This window comes from Cololabis saira, chromosome 24 (genome assembly GCF_033807715.1).
Source record: "Cololabis saira isolate AMF1-May2022 chromosome 24, fColSai1.1, whole genome shotgun sequence".
NCBI classification, from domain to species: Eukaryota; Metazoa; Chordata; class Actinopteri; order Beloniformes; family Belonidae; genus Cololabis; species Cololabis saira.
This window is the reverse complement of record NC_084610.1, coordinates 8,861,399-8,878,963: the sequence shown is the minus strand read 5'-3', so window position 1 is coordinate 8,878,963 and position 17,565 is coordinate 8,861,399. Positions and strand designations below refer to the sequence as shown.

At 41.9% G+C, this 17,565-nt stretch overlaps 1 protein-coding gene across 7 annotated transcripts in view; it reads left to right on the top strand.

Annotated features, from left to right (window-relative positions):
* The window catches only part of LOC133425014 (protein FAM184A-like), an 89,537-nt gene that overhangs the window by 33,994 nt on the left and 37,978 nt on the right, over positions 1-17,565 (top strand). For all 7 annotated transcript variants that reach the window (XM_061715657.1, XM_061715660.1, XM_061715656.1 and 4 more), the window contains exons 9-12: positions 2,191-2,372; positions 2,442-2,627; positions 11,025-11,147; positions 11,991-12,152. In XM_061715657.1, coding sequence (XP_061571641.1) covers positions 2,191-2,372; positions 2,442-2,627; positions 11,025-11,147; positions 11,991-12,152 — 653 coding nt within the window. The remainder of the gene's footprint in view (positions 1-2,190; positions 2,373-2,441; positions 2,628-11,024; positions 11,148-11,990; positions 12,153-17,565) is intronic.

The following is a 17,565-nucleotide window of genomic DNA, read 5'->3' as shown; positions in this document are numbered from 1 at the left end:
TGAAAAAAATTTGAAAAAAAAAAACCGGCCCATAGCACGAGGCCCCGTGCGGTCGCACGGTTCGCACACCCCTTGCGGCGGCCCTGGTTGTAACAGTCACAAATAACATCTATATTGTGTGATTGTTCTTTTTTCCTGTCATAATTTGATAAGAAACCTAGAGATATAAGAGCACAGGGGGGCAATTATAACAATATAATTCCTTATATTGACACAGCACAGGATATTTCAGGCTTTAACAACAGTCTGAAGCAGAAGTGTGCCTACCTGCAGGGCATTTCTGCCCCTCGCAGCTCTTCAGTCTCGTCTGGTCAGCTGCAGGGTCATCGGCTGGCAGATGTTTTGCCCCTTTGATCCCAGAACATCTGCGGGTGGCGGGGCAGCGGTAGCGGGGACTCCCCACTGCTCCCAGCAGCTGCCGCTAAGGTCCTTTTGCCACTTTGCGATGTTTCTTCTGAGCCGAAGCCAAGATCTTCCTCGCTCCACCTCCTCTGCCAGACCTCTAAGAGAGGAACAGAGGAAGACTTTAAGAGTCTTCCTCTGTTTGGAATCACTATTCCAAGAGTCTTCAGGAGTTGCTGTATTGATTTTCCTGCAGCAGATATTATAGCTCTCAGTGCTTTTTGGTCTTCCTCTCAGAAGAGGTTTCCATTCTTTGTTCACATGAAACAGTGAGTACGTCCACGATCACTGTTCTTGTAGATGATATTGGGCTTGTTTTATTAGAGAATTGGAGCCGTCTGTCCCAGTTGATCCTGCTGTCACAAGTTCTGATGCTCACTGGTAGCATTTCCAGCGGAGTGTCATCAAGTGCTGCCTGTTTGTAGCACAAGTTCAGTGATTTTACTGGCAGCTGGAGTGTGTTTCTTCTAAAGAGTGTTGGTGTTGAGACAGACAAGAGAAAACTTAGCGTTTTTTGGACGTAATTGTTTCTGATCAAGTTGATTTCAAAGGCTGCCATAAAAAGGATGGGTTGGATTGAACAACCCATCGCTACACCTTTTTAGAAGTCGCTGCCTGTCAGATGTGGCTTCTTGAGATGTGAAACCGACATAAAAGTGCCAAAGTAGATGGACATCAAGTTCTGGATGCAGGTTTTAACGTGAAAGAAGTTGAAGCTGGTGTAGAAGAGCTATATGCATTTGTCAGATCCAGCTAAGCTACATGACGTGTTTAGCTGTCTGGATTTGTTTCCAGGTCAGTTAAATGTTCAACATAACCAGCATACCCCTGTACACCTGTCTTCTGACCATTAGAGTCGATGTAATTATTAGACAGGACATAGTTGGTCTGCTTTTTGCTACCACGTTGAATAAAATCTTTCGCTCCACATCAGGAAGGGCAATGCCTCTGAACTGAGACATATACATAATGGCTCCGTGCCTTGCTGATGGGATCGATGAGTCTTCCAGGCAGCTGTCAACATCCTTACCACATAGGTTTGACATTGTCAAAGAGCGATGGAAATCAGTGTGGTCAAGCATGATTTGCCTTAGAAGTAGCATACTGACTGTAAATAAAGGGGCGGAAATGGACCCTAGAGGGGCTCCACTACAAATTTTTGTTGATTTTAAAAGCCTGTATCCTACCGTATTTTCCGCACTATAAGGTGCACCTAAAAGCCTCTAATTTTCTCAAAAACCGGTAGTGCGCCTTATATATGATCATTACGGTAATTTCTGTTACTGTAGTCAGAGGGATTGTGGGTAATGTAGTTGTTGTCGCTGAAGTAATGGCGCTAAAAATGTCAGGAATCATCACAGACGTTCAAGACAACAGCAGTGACACTAACTCGCATAATGGCGACTTTGACGAGACGGAGCAAAGCTGGTTTTTATTTTGTTAATAAAGTCTGACATACGGTACTTTTCTTCTTGTTTTTTTTTTTGCATTTGCTGTAGGATTTTGTAGCATTTCCTGTAGCACAGCTCCATCAGGTAGATATGCAACTCAACCCCAGCCACTATAGTACGGTATTTTACCATATATTTAGTGCGCCTTATAATGCGGTGCGCCTTATATACGGAAAACATTTTAAAATACGTAATTCATTGAAGGTGCGCCTTAGTGCGGAAAATACGGTATGTGATGAAGAGCTGAGTTCATGCGGTTTAACTGGTTCCAGCTGTTCAGATATCTGTCCATGGAGCCGGTTTTAGACACTGCTGGTTTTAACTGTGCTGCTTTCAGGTCAGATCGGGTCCTTGCAGGCCACTCAGATGGCTCACGAAGCCACCATCAGAAACCTGGACCTGGAACAGAATCGCCTTAAAGAGAAGATCGGCAGGCTGGAGGAGGAGAGGGAGGCTCTGCTCAACCAGAGCCAGGCAGCCAACGACCAGCACAAACAGCAAGTGCTCAAGCTGGAGCAGGTACTTCTCTCACCAGCTTACTAAGTCCTGAGGTCGTGTAGCTTCTCTAATGTTTGCTCTCTCCCTCAGTCCCTGCGGGAGGAGCACCAAGGCTACGAGAAGGAGCTCTCCAGGCTGAGAGCACACTACGAGGAGGAGACGCTTCGCTTCAGGGAGGCGCAGGTCCGAGCGCTGGAGGAGTTGGAGGACAAGCATCGGTCCATGAGGGAGGATGCCGAGCAGGAGAAGGAGGAGGAGAGGGAACTGCTCATTACAGTGGGTTTTCATTCCATTCTTAGTCTCATTTACAACATGTTGAACACTTTCTTTAGATGATAATTGAACAAATCAAAAATATCTGAGCTGTTGTAGATTTCCAAGAGAGCTCGTGATGATTTATTATAACGCCCAAGAACATGTGATTCATAACATCACCTCAAGCTGTTATTTTATTATTTAAATGTGAAAAATGTCACCTTATAAACACTGCATTTATTCATTTCTAATGTGCAGTTTGGCAGTAATAATGGTAAAACGCTCCAGTATGAGTACAAGAAATGTAAAAATGAAGAGGTAAAAGTAAAGCATTATGATGGCTTTTTACTAATTATATTAACAATATTTAACGTTGTCCTTTGTTTGAATGCTTATTGACCTCTTAACCACCATTGTTTGTGTACTAATAAGACACTGAACACCAGCAAGTGAGAAATAAGTTCTAATGGGGTTAAAGAACTAATTAGATAGAACCCACACAGACGGCTGCTGGCTCTCAAGGCGTTCATCTGTCTCTCTCTGCACAGAAAAAAGAACCAATTAAATTTTCTCCACAGAGAAAACAGGCTGAGTTATTAAAGAAATATGTATCTGTTAGAAATGAGCAGCACCCTTAGTTGACTGCAAGCATTTAATTAGGTCAACATTAGAGTTAGCCTAAAAAAAACACCGCTCTGAATGTGTTCCCTCTGCATCTTTCATTCTGTCACCAATTTGTCTTTTTTTCGTGCTCCACATGCGTCTCCCTCCATCTCAGATTTTAAAGTGGTTGCGTGAAGGGAATACAAATGTCCTCGGGGCCGAAAGAGGGATAACTGATCACATTATACAGGTTAAATGATTTTAACCTGATCCATTTACCATAACAGTGACCCTTTACTAACAATTCTTTAAAACAGCATGCACTTGGCCGTCTCCTACTTCTTTCAAATAAGAAGCGGAGGTGCATGTGGAACAAAGTAAATCAGACCTGGCTGGCTGTCGGTGCTGCCGTACTGGTGCAACTGTTCACGGGATACGATGCTTTACCAATGGGTACAAACAAAAACCAGGCTTACTTTTACAGTGGACAAACCAGAATTTATAAAGGAAAAATGTAAGGTGAGAGTGTGTGCAGCTATATTTATTTTAAGTATTGTGTTTGTTTAACTATAGAACAAACAATCTTATATGAAAATGAGGGTTGCAAATATTATTTTGGTGGTTGACCGATCATTGTCAGTTGACTCATGTTTGGAGTCAGCCTCTAGTGGTCATTGAAGGAACTGCACTTTCTGGTTCTCAATAACGAGAAAACTTGGGTGTAGCAGATGCCCTTTGTTGTTAACTCAATTTAAATCGTGCACGCGATCCGTTCTTGCATGCACAATAAAAACATGACTTTCTGCCGGAGTAATTGATGCCTCTTTTTCAGCAGAAGTTAGTTTTTTTTTAGAGAAAAGTTTATGTTCCCAAGAAAAGTATGTGTTTCTTTTTTTTTTTAAACACCAGATTTTAAATCTAAATGTTAAGCAAAATATCTGCATTAATTGTGCTTATATAATGAGTTGGGAAAATGATATTCTCTCATCACTCAAATTTAAGCATCACAATATGCATAAATATTTGGCCACATACTTTCATTTTATTTGTTTGTAATAAGCTTCTTTAATCACAAATGTGTCATTTATGAAGTTGCAAATGTGTAGAACCAATTGGGTTGCAATAGAGGCATAAAGTCGTAAAACCTCAAGCGTAAACAGAATGTTCATCAATGTTCCGTCATATCGGATAGCCACACCCCTCGCCATATATGTGTTGTTTTTCTTTTACTTCAGTGAGCTACATGCAGGTTGTAAGGTTGTAGGTTCATAATTGACCACACTGATTATGTTGACCGACTATTGTAGCTTTAATGCAGATTTTAGGATAGGGAGGGCCTCCACGCACTCGTGGCTAAAATAGGGCGTTAAAATCAGTGTCATTGAACACAGTTCCACGATGACTGGCATCCAAATGTGGGGATGGCTTCATAAATCTGGTAAATGTTTAGTTATGAAACTGTAGTTTCATGCATCTGGTTAATGTTGTCTCTCCTTTTCATACTAAAGTTGTGTGGTGATCCACATCATTTATTCAGACATCATGTTCAGATCAATGTTTGTCCAATATCTTAGTTTCTCACCAAATACCTGCAGAGCTGTTATATAAAACAGTATGTGGACATGAGAGGAGCGGTAAGTTCCGTCTCACAGACTATACCAAAGGAAATGCACCATGAATTCCAAAGTATTCACAACCTTAGGGTCTGAGCATTTAAAGCAACATAGAACCTACTTTTATCTTTTTGATGATCAGAGATCCGATGATAAGATGATGTGTAGTGTTCATGTTTTTAGAAGTAAAGGAGAGAGGGTGTGAGAGAGAAGTGTGCAGTTACAAAAACGGAAAATCAATTTGTTGCAGGCATTATGATGCAACACAAACATAACCAAGCTGTTCCGTCTGTAATGTGAAAGCTGCTCGACTTTTTCAACAAGATGAGCTGTCAGGTGCAAAAACTAGCTCAAATGAGCTGACTATCAAGCGCTATTCTGTCAAACGTGATCCAGCTGTTATTGCCGCAGTCATGACTGGCGTTCAAGCCTGACCGCTCTAATTCTTTCCCTCTTCAAAACCCAGAATTACTCTTGTGTTTGTGGCGTTGAGATAAATGTTGAGGGGTATCCTGTATAACTGTGATGTAGGCGGAGCCATGCCAAGTATGGAGCCAAATCAAGGCCAAAAGTTTTGCTAATTTGAAAATAAAATTTGAACCTGAAAATTGTTTTTTACAGTTTCAATTTTATTTTTTTCAGTATCAGATCTTTTTTCAGTTTCAAATCTGCCAAGTACGGTCTAAAACAGCTTTTTAAACAGAAATGTGTCACTAGTATCCACACAAATCGCAGTATAAAAGCAATAAACTATGCCAGACTGTACAGTTCAACAGCCACACTTTAAAGTTTGACATTTCCCACTCCCACATACTACCAAGTACGGTCTAAAACAGCTTTTTAAGCAGAAATGTGTCACAAGTGCCCCTGCGGATGTGGGGACTCCGTGACCCTTGGGGTGTCCGCCGGGGTGGCCTCGGGGGGGGGTGGGGCCGGGTCCGGAGATCGGGCCTCCCCTGACCGGGGGGTGCACGGGCGGGCGCGGCGGCGGGGTGGCGCCATTCCCAGGTATCTATGTCTTATGTTGTCAGTATGAATGGGAGGATGTTGGACCGTTTCCCCCTCCGTCTGGGGGCTCCGGCGGCTCCGGGGGCGCCCGTGGAGGTACGGTGGGGCCCTGGCCCGGCTCGGGGGGCCGGCCCCCGTCTACTGGATGGCCGGTGGGGGGACGCGGGTGTCTTATCAGGGCCAGCTTTGCTGGTCCTGCCTCCTGGCTTCGGCCTCCGCTCCCCCTCTTGCCCCCCCTACACGATTCATACGCACATAGGCGAAAGGCGGGGGGTCCGGGTCGTGGGGGGCACTGTCCCGCGTGGCCCGGCACTCCCCGCCTCACGGTTTTAACAGCAAATTAGACACTGCACATTCAACACTTTATAAATACACTTGACAAGGACACGTAGTTCGGGAGGGGGGGGGGTCGGTGTCAATCGATACTTGGCCCTCCCTCCTCCCTGTTTTTATGGCATTAATCACATGCACTCAACACAAGGGGCGGGAGGGGGTCCCACATCACCCGCGTTCCCTCACCGGCCTGGGCCTCGGACGGGTGGGTCGGGTTACCCGGGCCTGGCGGGGCCCGCCGTGCAGCCTGGGGTGCCTTCTGGTGGTGCTGGACCCCCCCGGGGAGGGGGAAACGGTGCGTGATTGTATGTCTGTGTCGGTGAGAATGCGGTATGGAAGGGTCCTGCCATGGAGGATTTGAGCCTCCATGTTGTCAAAAAATTTGAAACTGAAAAAAAAAGACGTGAAACTGAAAAAAAAGACGTGAAACTGAAAAAAAAAGATTTGAAACTGAAAAAAAGATTTGAAACTGAAATAAAAAGATTTGAAACTGAAAAAAAGATCTGATACTGAAAAAAATAAAATTGAAACTGTAAAAAACAATTTTCAGGTTCAAATTTTATTTTCAAATTAGCAAAACTTTTGGCCTTGATTTGGCTCCATAGCCAAGCTGCTTTTCTTGTGGGCCTCATATCTGATCAATTGTGTTGTTATTTTTCCAGTTGACCACCAGCGCACTGAACGGAAAAGAGTTTGTCTAGTTAACGACAGCACAGCTGTGTAAAGGGAACAGTTATAGACCTTCACTGGAAAAGCTGAGCCATTTTCAATGAGAGTCCATTAAAGCTTCCGCCTCTGCATCAGCAGGACCTCCAGTTCTGGCTGGAGCATCACAACTGCTTATTGCATTCGCACATAAGGGACCGAAATAAACAAAAATGCTCCGGTTCGTCTCAGTAATCTCAGTATTCAAGAAAGGTTCATTAAGTGGCTAATCACTCATTGTAATGACGGCTTACGTCTCTCTAGTGTGCGTCGTTTCCAGTACATTTCACCGCCATATGACTCTCACGAGGCTCCAGCTGCATGCGGCGTCCAAGTTCAGCCGAGAATCCCATCTATGTTAGCGTTTCCTCACATCCAGTCAAAGTGAATAAGCTCAAAGGCACGAAAGCAGCTTGGGTATAAAATGAAACAGAATGGAAAACTCATAACCGCGCGATCGCAGGTTATTATAGATTAAGATGTTCTTTCTGCCTCTGAACCGAATCAACATTACCAGAGCTTCACATAATTTTGAACTTTGTCTTATATTTCATCACGTCCCTCTCTTTTATTCTCCTCACGAGCACACACTTGCGATGCTGTTTGAAGCGGACTGCTAATTGGTTGATTTTCACTGACATTAAATCCTGCCTCCGAGCCAAACAGCAGCCGTTCGTGAGCATGTGGGCGTGTGTTTATGGATTCCCTGAAAGACAAAGCCAAAGGATGATGAGAGAGGAAATATTATGTAAGCTAAGGCCGTGTTTTCCCTTGTTACGTGTAGATCAATGTCTGTTTTTAGTTGGGGACGAGACAAAGACAAGACGAAGAAGAAGAATTGTTTTTTTTTCCCCTCGTCTAACTTCAACTCTGTCAGCAAGATGTTAATGAGTTTCTCAACCAAAGCAGTGAATGACTCATTCTACAAATTACATGTTCTGTATTAATTTGTCATCAGCACAATGTACTGAAGCCTGGAAGAGACGGTAGTTTCATTTGTATTTCTAATCTCTCTGCAGCTCGTTTTATCCTGCAGATGCAATAACACATTATTTCAGTGTTGTTTACTGTTCAGATCATTTTTCATTCATTTCTTTTGGATTATCTCTTTGGTTTTGAGTTTATTAAAGAAAAATATCCATCACAGTTTCCTGGAATTGAACAGTAGGCTTCATTTTTGGACATTTGAACATGGGGTCCAAGAGAGACGGACTTGCTTGTGGAGTCAGACCCTAGTGGTCAGTCGTGAAACTGCAGCTTTTCTTTCTTCTTCAAACCACAAGTTGTAAACATACACAGCCTGGTTTTGAATTGTCCATTTAGTCCACTTGTATCTAGAGATGTTACTTTCTGATTCTGACGCTTTTACTCAGGCTTTGAGCTGGGCTGGGCGATATGACCTCAAATCTATATCACCATAAATTGGGCAGTTTTACCTCGATAATGATAAATGTACGATAACCCTTCACCGGCAACAAAAAACGTCTATTTTCGGATCGGCTGATTGGTCAGTAACTCAGCGCACAGTAGCGTGCCGTGACTGGTTTGTAAGATGGTCAGAGGTGGGTAGAGTAGCCAAAAATTGTACTCAAGTAAAAGTACTGTTACTTCAGAATAATATGACTCAAGTAGAAGTAAAAAGTCATCCAAATCATTACTTGAGTAAAAGTAAAAAAGTACTTGGGGAAAAAACAACTCAAGTACTGAGTAACTGTTGAGTAACATCTGATTTTTTTTTTTAACACAACCATTCAAACAGACAAAAGTACAAAATAATCATCTTCAGGAAAATTAAATCAATAAAATATAAAAAATAAAAGATAGCTTAAATTAAAATAATCTTAAGGTAAAGTCAAGTACTTTAATAAATAAAATAAAAAACAGAATAAAAAAATAAATTAAGCACAAGTAGCACAAAATTTCAAGCCTTTGTACTTTTCTTTTTTAACCCGGCAGAACTAGAACAAACATGAACTCATAGAAACTGTGTGTGTGTTTGAGTCTGTGTAAATGTGACAAAACATGCAAAAACAAACATTTTTCCCAAAGAATCACCCAGTGATGTCATGAGATTGACGCGTACGCGGATAAAAGGGATAAAAGAAAAGTAACAGCTCAACGTAGCCTAATGTAGCGGAGTAAGAGGAACAGTTTCTTCTTCACAAATCTACTCAAGTAAAAGTAAAAAGTATAGTGATTCAAAGCTACTCCTAAAAGTACAACATTTCTCAAAACTTACTCAAGTAAATGTAACAGAGTAAATGTAACTCGTTACTGCCACCTCTGAAGATGGTCTGTCTGAGTTACTGTGCGGTGAAGTTAATGTCTCAGCATGAGAAATGCCATGTGTGGTATGAGAGTGTGTGAAGTTGTTGAAATGCACAAGTCTTACACTAGACAGCCCTGTTATTTCAGCCGCTTCTTGGTTTGAACCATCAGCCATTTTCTTGGGTTTATTTTTACGTTTATTTTCTTTTTTTTAATCAAACTACCAAATTTACCGACCTGGGAAAATTGACGTCGGTCATCGCAGTGAATATCGGTAACAGTAAATTTTCAGTTTATCGCCAAGGCCTACTTTGAGTATCGCTCTGATACCAGTCATAGTTCAGTCCAACAACTCTCCTGTCAGTTTTTTTCTGCCTGCTGACTCAAACCAGGAAGTTTAAGGCAGTATGATGCAGTTTCCTGTGTTGGCTGTTAGAGTAATGAAGAATAATTCTGTTTGGGATGATGCATGAACATGTATACTCACAAATCCCAGCACCCTTATTTTTTTAAATCAAATTTAGTGAGTATTTCTGCTGCTGCTGTTATCAGAGCCCATTTAGTCTTCCTATTTAGAACCAATCATATTCACGTCGACGTCAATCACCATTTCATGCACAAGCCCACGCTGTAGTGGTCCAATTTTAACCCAGACAGAGCCTTCATGGGCGTGACCACCAGAATATTCTGTATAAATGGCATATTTGAGATACCTAAGCCATCAAGTTTTTAATGATTTATGAAATCAAGTCAGATTAACACAGTCGCAGTTATAGTTTATGCCACTTGTACAGTATTTTCTGTTTGTTTGTCACGTATGAGGTACAATAGTTTACTCAAAAATCCTCCGAAACTTGCTGCTGCATCAACTGGAAGCAGCAGAAGGAAGCGGCTCTCCTGTTCATTGTGTGACAGACAGAGGATATTGATCTCTGCTCAGCTCCCATGTGGTTAAGATTAAATGGCAGGCTGTTCTCTTGGATACACCTTCTATGTGTCATTGCGTCGGAGAACTAGAAGCTAAACAATGTTTGCAAATGATGCTTTGAATCAATAGCAATCCGGATGAAATTACAGACTTTGTAGTTGTAAAATTGTGCAACTGATGCAACCATATATCTCAAAAATCCAACACTGGAATCACTCTTTGCAGGATGGACAGGAAAGCGAAATGTGCATCATAATTACACATTTTCAGCATCTAAAATTGATCTGAGGTTGTTGAGACAGGTAGTCGTGAGGAGACACGCAGAGCTAAATACTTCAAGCTTCAGCTGCAGTTTAATCAATATGTTTTCCACGAAGAATGAACTCGGTCTGACCTGAAACGCGACTGTGAGGTTCCTACAACAAACTACCGCCGCAGTATCTACAACAGCGGATTGGGGTTTTATAGAGCGGCACGTACTGTAGAGATATAAGGGATGCATAAAAGAGTCTAAGCAGCAGACAAAGTGAACAAAGACGCAAAGGAGATTTTCTGTAGAGAAATTCGGAGTGGCCCAGCGAGGATTAGATGCTCTAGTTTTGAAGGATTATAGAAAGTGTTGGGTCTGAGGAGATGGCCTTTTAAGTGTAAATGATGAATCACGTTTCCGTCCTTCTTGCGCAGCCCTCAATCACACTCGGCAGCTGGGACTCCATACGACTGCATAAATGGGATTTATAATGCAGTTTCTTCTTCTTCAAATCTGTTCTTTTATAGCAGAGATTATATTTTTAGTGTCTTTCAGAGGAAATGTGACACAGGAATTGTAAACGCTGATCATTTCAAGCATCAGTGGTGGATAAATATTCAGTTTTATGTTTGGTCTGCCTGCATGTTTTCATATTTATGTCCGTCATCGTCCACATTTCTTGCTTCTCTCTCTTCCCTCTTTCTCTACAGAAAATGAGTCAGGAGTTCGACATTAAACGTCTGTCATTAGAGGAGCAGAGGGATCGTCTGCAGCAGCAGCTGGACAACCTGAAAGAGGAGCTCTCGGCCAAAGTCAACATGTCCAATCAGGAAGTATGACGTTATAAACTCTGTTGTCTCATCTTTAATCTAGTTTAGTTTAGTTTTATTTAGCACATAACATAGAAAATAACATTACACAAATAAGTGCAGTTAAAAGAAACTGTGCAGGGAGGAACGAGCAAGCCAGTAGGCTTATGAGGAGCCCCCACCTAATAACATTTAACAAAATAGTTATGAGGATACAAAATCATAAAATAAAAATGAATAATATATCATAAAAATTGCATGTAGAACATGAATGAAAATAAAATAATAAAAAAAGAAAATAAAAAAAATGACTGTAGACATGATCATGAAAATATGAGTATTATGCTGAACAAATGGCAACACAGAATATGAAGTACAAAAGAAACATTAACAGTGGGAAAAGCAAGAGCTTTCTTGACTACATTGTTGAATTAAATGCTCTCTTGAGCGACTTTTGCAAATGGATAGGGACCTACAATTGTTTGCAATATGGTACCAACTATTCCAGACTTTGACACCTCTAAATCTATACAAAAATTGGCTTCTAGATTCCAGACATTTAGGCGGATGTAGGGCTAGGGCCTGCCGAGTTGAGTAGGAATGAAATTCAGAGTTAGTGGCAAAGTATGACCTAAAGTGCTCAGGAACATTTCCTTCTGAAGAAAATATTTTGTAAAGAAAAATGCATATTTGGTAACTGTTGATGTCATAAATAGTAAGGATCTGTAGATTTTTAAATAAAGGAGCAGCTGTAGCATCCCAGACAGATCGAGATGCAAGTCTTACAAAACGGTTCTGGAGAATTAAGATTAATGTTTAATGTCTGTCAGTTTGAGATACATACCAACCATGTCGTCATCTGCTCAGGTGTCCCACCTCCAGGAGCTGGTGAGAGAAGGGGAGCAGAACCTGAGCTCGGCCCAGAATCAGATCAGTTGTCTGAAGGACACGCAGGAGAAACTGCGGATAGAGCTGGACGCGACCAGAGCCCGGGTCCGAGAAACCAGCAACCTTCTGACCGACCTACAGGTGAGGAAGAAGCCAAGAGGACAAAGAGAATACAACAACATGCAACACTACACTTTACTAGTACTTATTGATTACAGAACTATGTGAAAAATATGCGAGTGCTGTACGTGCCAAGAGTCCTAGTCCTCCTCCTAGTCATTGACTGGATCATGAAGACCACTACAACGGGAAGGAAAAACGGCATACACTGGAACCTCTGGACACAACTCGATGACCTTGACTTTGCTGATGACCTGGCTCTCCTGTCGCACAACCACAACCAGATGCAGGACAAGACCAGAGGTGGACAGAGTACTCGACCCCAGTACTTGAGTAAGAGTACAAATACTACTGGTCAAAATTTACTCCGTTACAAGTAAAAGTAACTCAGTCAAAATATTACTCGAGTAAGAGTAGAAAAGTACTTGCTTTTAAAGGTACTTAAGTATCCAAAAGTAAATGCTTTTAAATTTACTTTAAGTAAGAGTAAGAGTAAGAGTAAATTTCTTATTTTCCACATCAGTAAATTACTATATATTTTCTAAATTAATTTAAGCATCTTTTAACTCTTGTTTCTGAGAATTAACTCTTTGAAACCAGCTGCACTGATGTGCTGCTTTTAGAACCACAATGTTATATAAAACCTGCAGAAACACCAAAAACAAATCAAATGAATGGGATCATAAGAGGACAGCAGATGATGCAGAGTTTATTAACAATCATGAACTGAAACCAAATGAACCTGCACCATCCAACTAAGTCTGGATCCCCCTCAGGGGGAGGCTTGACGTATTTCCGCTTTACGTACATCCCAGTGGAGAGCGTGCACTGTGATAGGTCTCCTCCTTTGACAAAAACAGCTTGTGTCCAATAGGATTTTAGGGAAGAAGAAAAAAGAGCAGACCTGAAAGTAACGAGTACTTTTCAGCCTTCCTAGAAATGTACTCGAGTAAAAGTAAAAATATTTGTCTTGGAAATGTATTCAAGTAAGAGTAATAAGTACCAAAGAAATCTAATACTCAAGTAAAGTACAAATCCTCTGGATATGTACTTAAGTACAGTACTCAAGTAAATTTACTCCGTTACTGTCCACCACTGGACAAGACCACCAAACTATCAACCACATCCCTCGGGACGGGGTTAAGGATAAACCATAAGAAGACCAACCTGATGAGGATAAACACCTCAACCAACAACCCAGTCAAAAACATCTGGTCCTCCAAAGAAATAACCACAACAACTAAAGTGCGTATCTTCAATTCCAAGGTGAAAAGCATCCTTCTCTACGGTTCAGAGACGTGGAGAAGGACAAAAAGGACGTTGCAGAAGATACAAACCTTCATCAACTGCTGTCTGAGGCGCATCTTCAGAATCAGGTGGCCAGACAAAATCAGAAACTAGGAACTGTGGCAGAGAGGAAGACAGGAGCCAGTAGAGAAACAAATACTGATGCGAAAGTGGGGATGGATCGGACACACCCTGAGGAAACCGGCAGCTACTACTACACGCCAGGCCCTGACTTGGAACCCCCAGGGGAAGGGAAGGAGAGGACGGCCCAAAAACAGCTGGAGACGGGACACTGAGGCAGAACTCAAGAGCCATGGAATCAGCTGGGGGGAGGCAGAAAGGACAGGCCAAAACGTTGTTAAATGGAGAAGAGTGGTTGGTGGCCTATGCTCCGCTGGGAGCAATGGGCCTAAGTAAGTGAGTAAGTAGGTGCCAAGAGTCCAGTTCGTCTGATAATAACCAGAGGAACCACTTTTAAAGACACTTCTTCTCCCAAACTGCTGCTTCAGCGATAATGATCACTGATGTCATGATCTCTTGTTTTCTAAGTGATTTCCATTTATGAATCACTTTCAATTCGCTTCTTTAGATGCCTCCTTCAACCATTATACCATAGATGACTGGATCAGTGAAGCTAATCTATTGAAAAACGTCCTCCTCGGCACAAGCACGCGCCCTTTCTTGATTTTCTTATCGTAACAGTTTCCTTTCATCTCTTTTTCCAAAACCATCACGTTCTCCATCAGCTCTCTGATGAACCGTGGTGATAAGTTGTGGGTGATACGTCAGACGGTGGACCATTATCATTTATGTGATCATTTATGTAAGGTTTTGCTACATCTGTTGCAGTCGTCTTCCAATGTTGCAAAACCTACTGTCAACAGACGCAAAATAAGGAGATTGAATGGTGTGATGGGTCTGAAGGATCTACTGCAGCAGTTTGTGTTGCAGCAGACCTGAAGAAACCTCTGAAGACACACTGTTGCTGAATCACTGTGTTGTGAACAGGATGCTCAGATTAGTCCACGATCGTCTTCAGTTTAAGAAGTATCCTCTGTTGCACAATCATGTCCAGGGGCTCCAGAACAAAAGCAGCATCCTTCAGCAGTTTGTTAGGTTTTAAGTCACTGGCTCTGATGCTGCTCCACTAACAGCCGACTGCAGATGTGATGCACTTTCCACTACAGACCTTTAGAAAATATTCAGATATTCAGCATCTTGCTGCAAACGCTGAAGGACATAAGCTTCCTCAAGACGTAGTCTGCTCTGTCCCTTCTTAAAAAGCATCAGTGCTGCATCTCAAAGTATTTAAACCCCTTCACCACCTCCACTTCTTCTCCCATGATGCAAGTGGAGGTGGTGCAGGAGTATATATACCTCAGAGTTCACCTGGACAGCAGACTGAGCTGATGCCATGATAGGTGCTGAAATAAAACAATTGTGTTGCACATGTTTTCGGTCTAGACAGGAACTTAACCTCCACCACAGTCTGTACACTAACATAGTGTGATTCCACGTTGCCCGTATGGACCCCATCTGCACTATGACTTCAGCTGAGGGACTTTTTCTGAATGTTGTCAGAGACTTAAAACAGCAATCTTGAAGTAGGTTAAAGGAGCTTGCGGCTCCTTTTAAGAAATGAGACTCTCTATCGCCACCCTTCCACGACGGCCGTTGGGGGTACTGCAGCCAACAGTGAAGCCGGCACAGGAGAACGGGGAGAACGTGCATGCAGCGTCATGTGACGTCACATCCGCAGCCCAGCGCGGGAAAATCGGGACCGACTTGCATTACATTTTGCAAATAAAAAAAACAGCCTCAAGCTCCTTTAATTGCCCCAAGTGTTAACATTTTGCAGGAAACACATATTCTCAAAATGGTTTAGAGATTCTTGTTTTGGTTCCTAATGAAGGTTTACCCCCCTTATCATCTAATAATAGATCTCGGGTTGTTTTATCTCGGGAATATCCCTTTAAGGAAAGCCTGCGACTGGACAGCACCTTTATAGCAGGGATTGTCAACCGGTGGTCCGCGGCCCCCTGGTGGTCCGTGGCGGTATTGCAGGTGGTCCGTGAAATTGTAAATGGAAAACAATAATAATTCAAAAAATATATATTTATTTTTTAGACTCAATTTATTTTCCATTTACGGTACTATTCATTTTTGTGAATAATTTACCCATCCAAACTATGTCAAATAAGTGAGACTGAACGTTGTAATTTTATAAGCGCTCTTGGCTTCCTATTGTTCATTTTTCATTGACTGTTTTTTGTTTTTTGTTTTTTTTTTATAGCAAAAGGTGCAAATACAAATAGACACTGATGCAAATAAATAGCCTGTAAAGGCCCAAACTCTTATTTAAAATCAAGGTGCAAAATAAAACAAACATCCCCAAAAGCAGTGGTCCCCGAGTTGCTTCTTGGTTATAATGGTGGTCCCTGGGACAAAACCAGTTGAAAACCTCTGCCTTAGAGGATGGGAGCTAGACTTTTGAACAACTTATATTACAACTTTGTGTTGCAAGGTTTGGTACCTCAGTGTGCATTTACTGGTTATCTCTACAGCATCACTCAGCTGAACTCCGGATGAACCCGTTCCCACTGCACCAATCTGCTTCTACCTTTCGCCAATAACCAAGATTCACCTCTCTAAAACTATCTGCATAAGCTTTATGGAGCTAGTTTGTATTGTTATTGTAGTTGTTCAGACATGTATTGTTATTGTAGTTATATTGTTGAATAATGACATGGGGAAGTGTACTCCAGAGTTTCCTTCATCTCTGGACTGTAACCGTGGTGCTGATGCAGAAGTAGGAGCACAGCGTTGTGTTGCTTGAAAATGTTGAACAATTCAGTAGACTTGAGCTGAAATTTGCTAACATGCCATTTCTGCTAAATTCAAGATATCCTCATTTCAGATCCAGTAGGAGTTCACAGATGGTTTTAGAGGTTCTGAAGTCCAGAGTTAAAAAACCACAGGCATCATTAAATATGTGCAGCTCTCAGTTTGAAGTCATGTCCAGCCTAAAAAATAACGAGAAACGGGATCAATTGAGTTGTAACTGTGGTTCAAGTATCAAAGCACACTTCAAATATAACAGCATCAGCTGGCTGTTATCGCTTGACAGCTTGTGAAATGATGTAACTCATATTCTGTCTTTCCTTTGGTGCACTCTCTTCCACTCACTTGATTTAATTCGAACACTTCCGCTGATAGACTGTCGTCCCGTCGTAGGACCGAATCTAAGTTCACCGGGTCTGCAGATAATATAGTAACGGACAGAAGTGAGGGAGGAAGGTGAGAGAAGGAGATAAAAGGAGCCCCCAGGAGCATTTTGAAAGCAGGAGAGCAGGAAATGAGGGAAACCAGCGCAGTGCTGCAGGCCAGCTGCGAGGTAATGTTGATGAGGTCGTTATGAGTTGAGTGGTCCTGTGTTTGGGAGAAACCCGCCTGCTGTGACAGTGATGAGTGAGGCAGGAAGAGCTGTTCTGCTCCTGAACAGGATCTGTGCATGATAGTAATGTTTGGACTTAAAGGATTTCCTTATGACAGTACTTTCTCATTCTCGGTTCATATATAATATGGACACAATTTTAGGTTAAAATAAACAGTGAGCACAAAATTTGAGGGGGAAAAAGCATAAATAGGTTGAACGAAGAGCTATAATTAGAGGAAATTGCAGTCTTCTGCTTTGCTTTCTCACTCCTGCTGCATTTATATAAATAAAAGGGATTTGGACTTTAAAAAAGGCCAAGCTGAACATAGGATTGTACCTTGCATTCACACTCAGCTTGCAGTTTAGACAAAAGCCCGAAACCAACCGAGGCCAGCTTCTAAGTAAATTTAGAGCAGCTCGTTTTGCAGGGATTTAAGCTTCTAAATTATACACAGGCAGAAGGGACAGCAATAAGAAGCCCTCAAATGTTTTATTTTGATCAATTCGCAGCTACATAGTGGTTGTGGTTATTCATTTAAGACGAGTTAAAGATATCCAAAGGCTTTCTATCCCATTGTACGTTTGAAAGATCTAATGGAACTGCAACTATTTTAGGACATGATGGAGTTTGGGCCTCATGGGTTTTATATGAGGAGATGAATTTTAAATTCTACTGTAAATTCAACAAGGAGCCTATAAAGAGGATCTAAA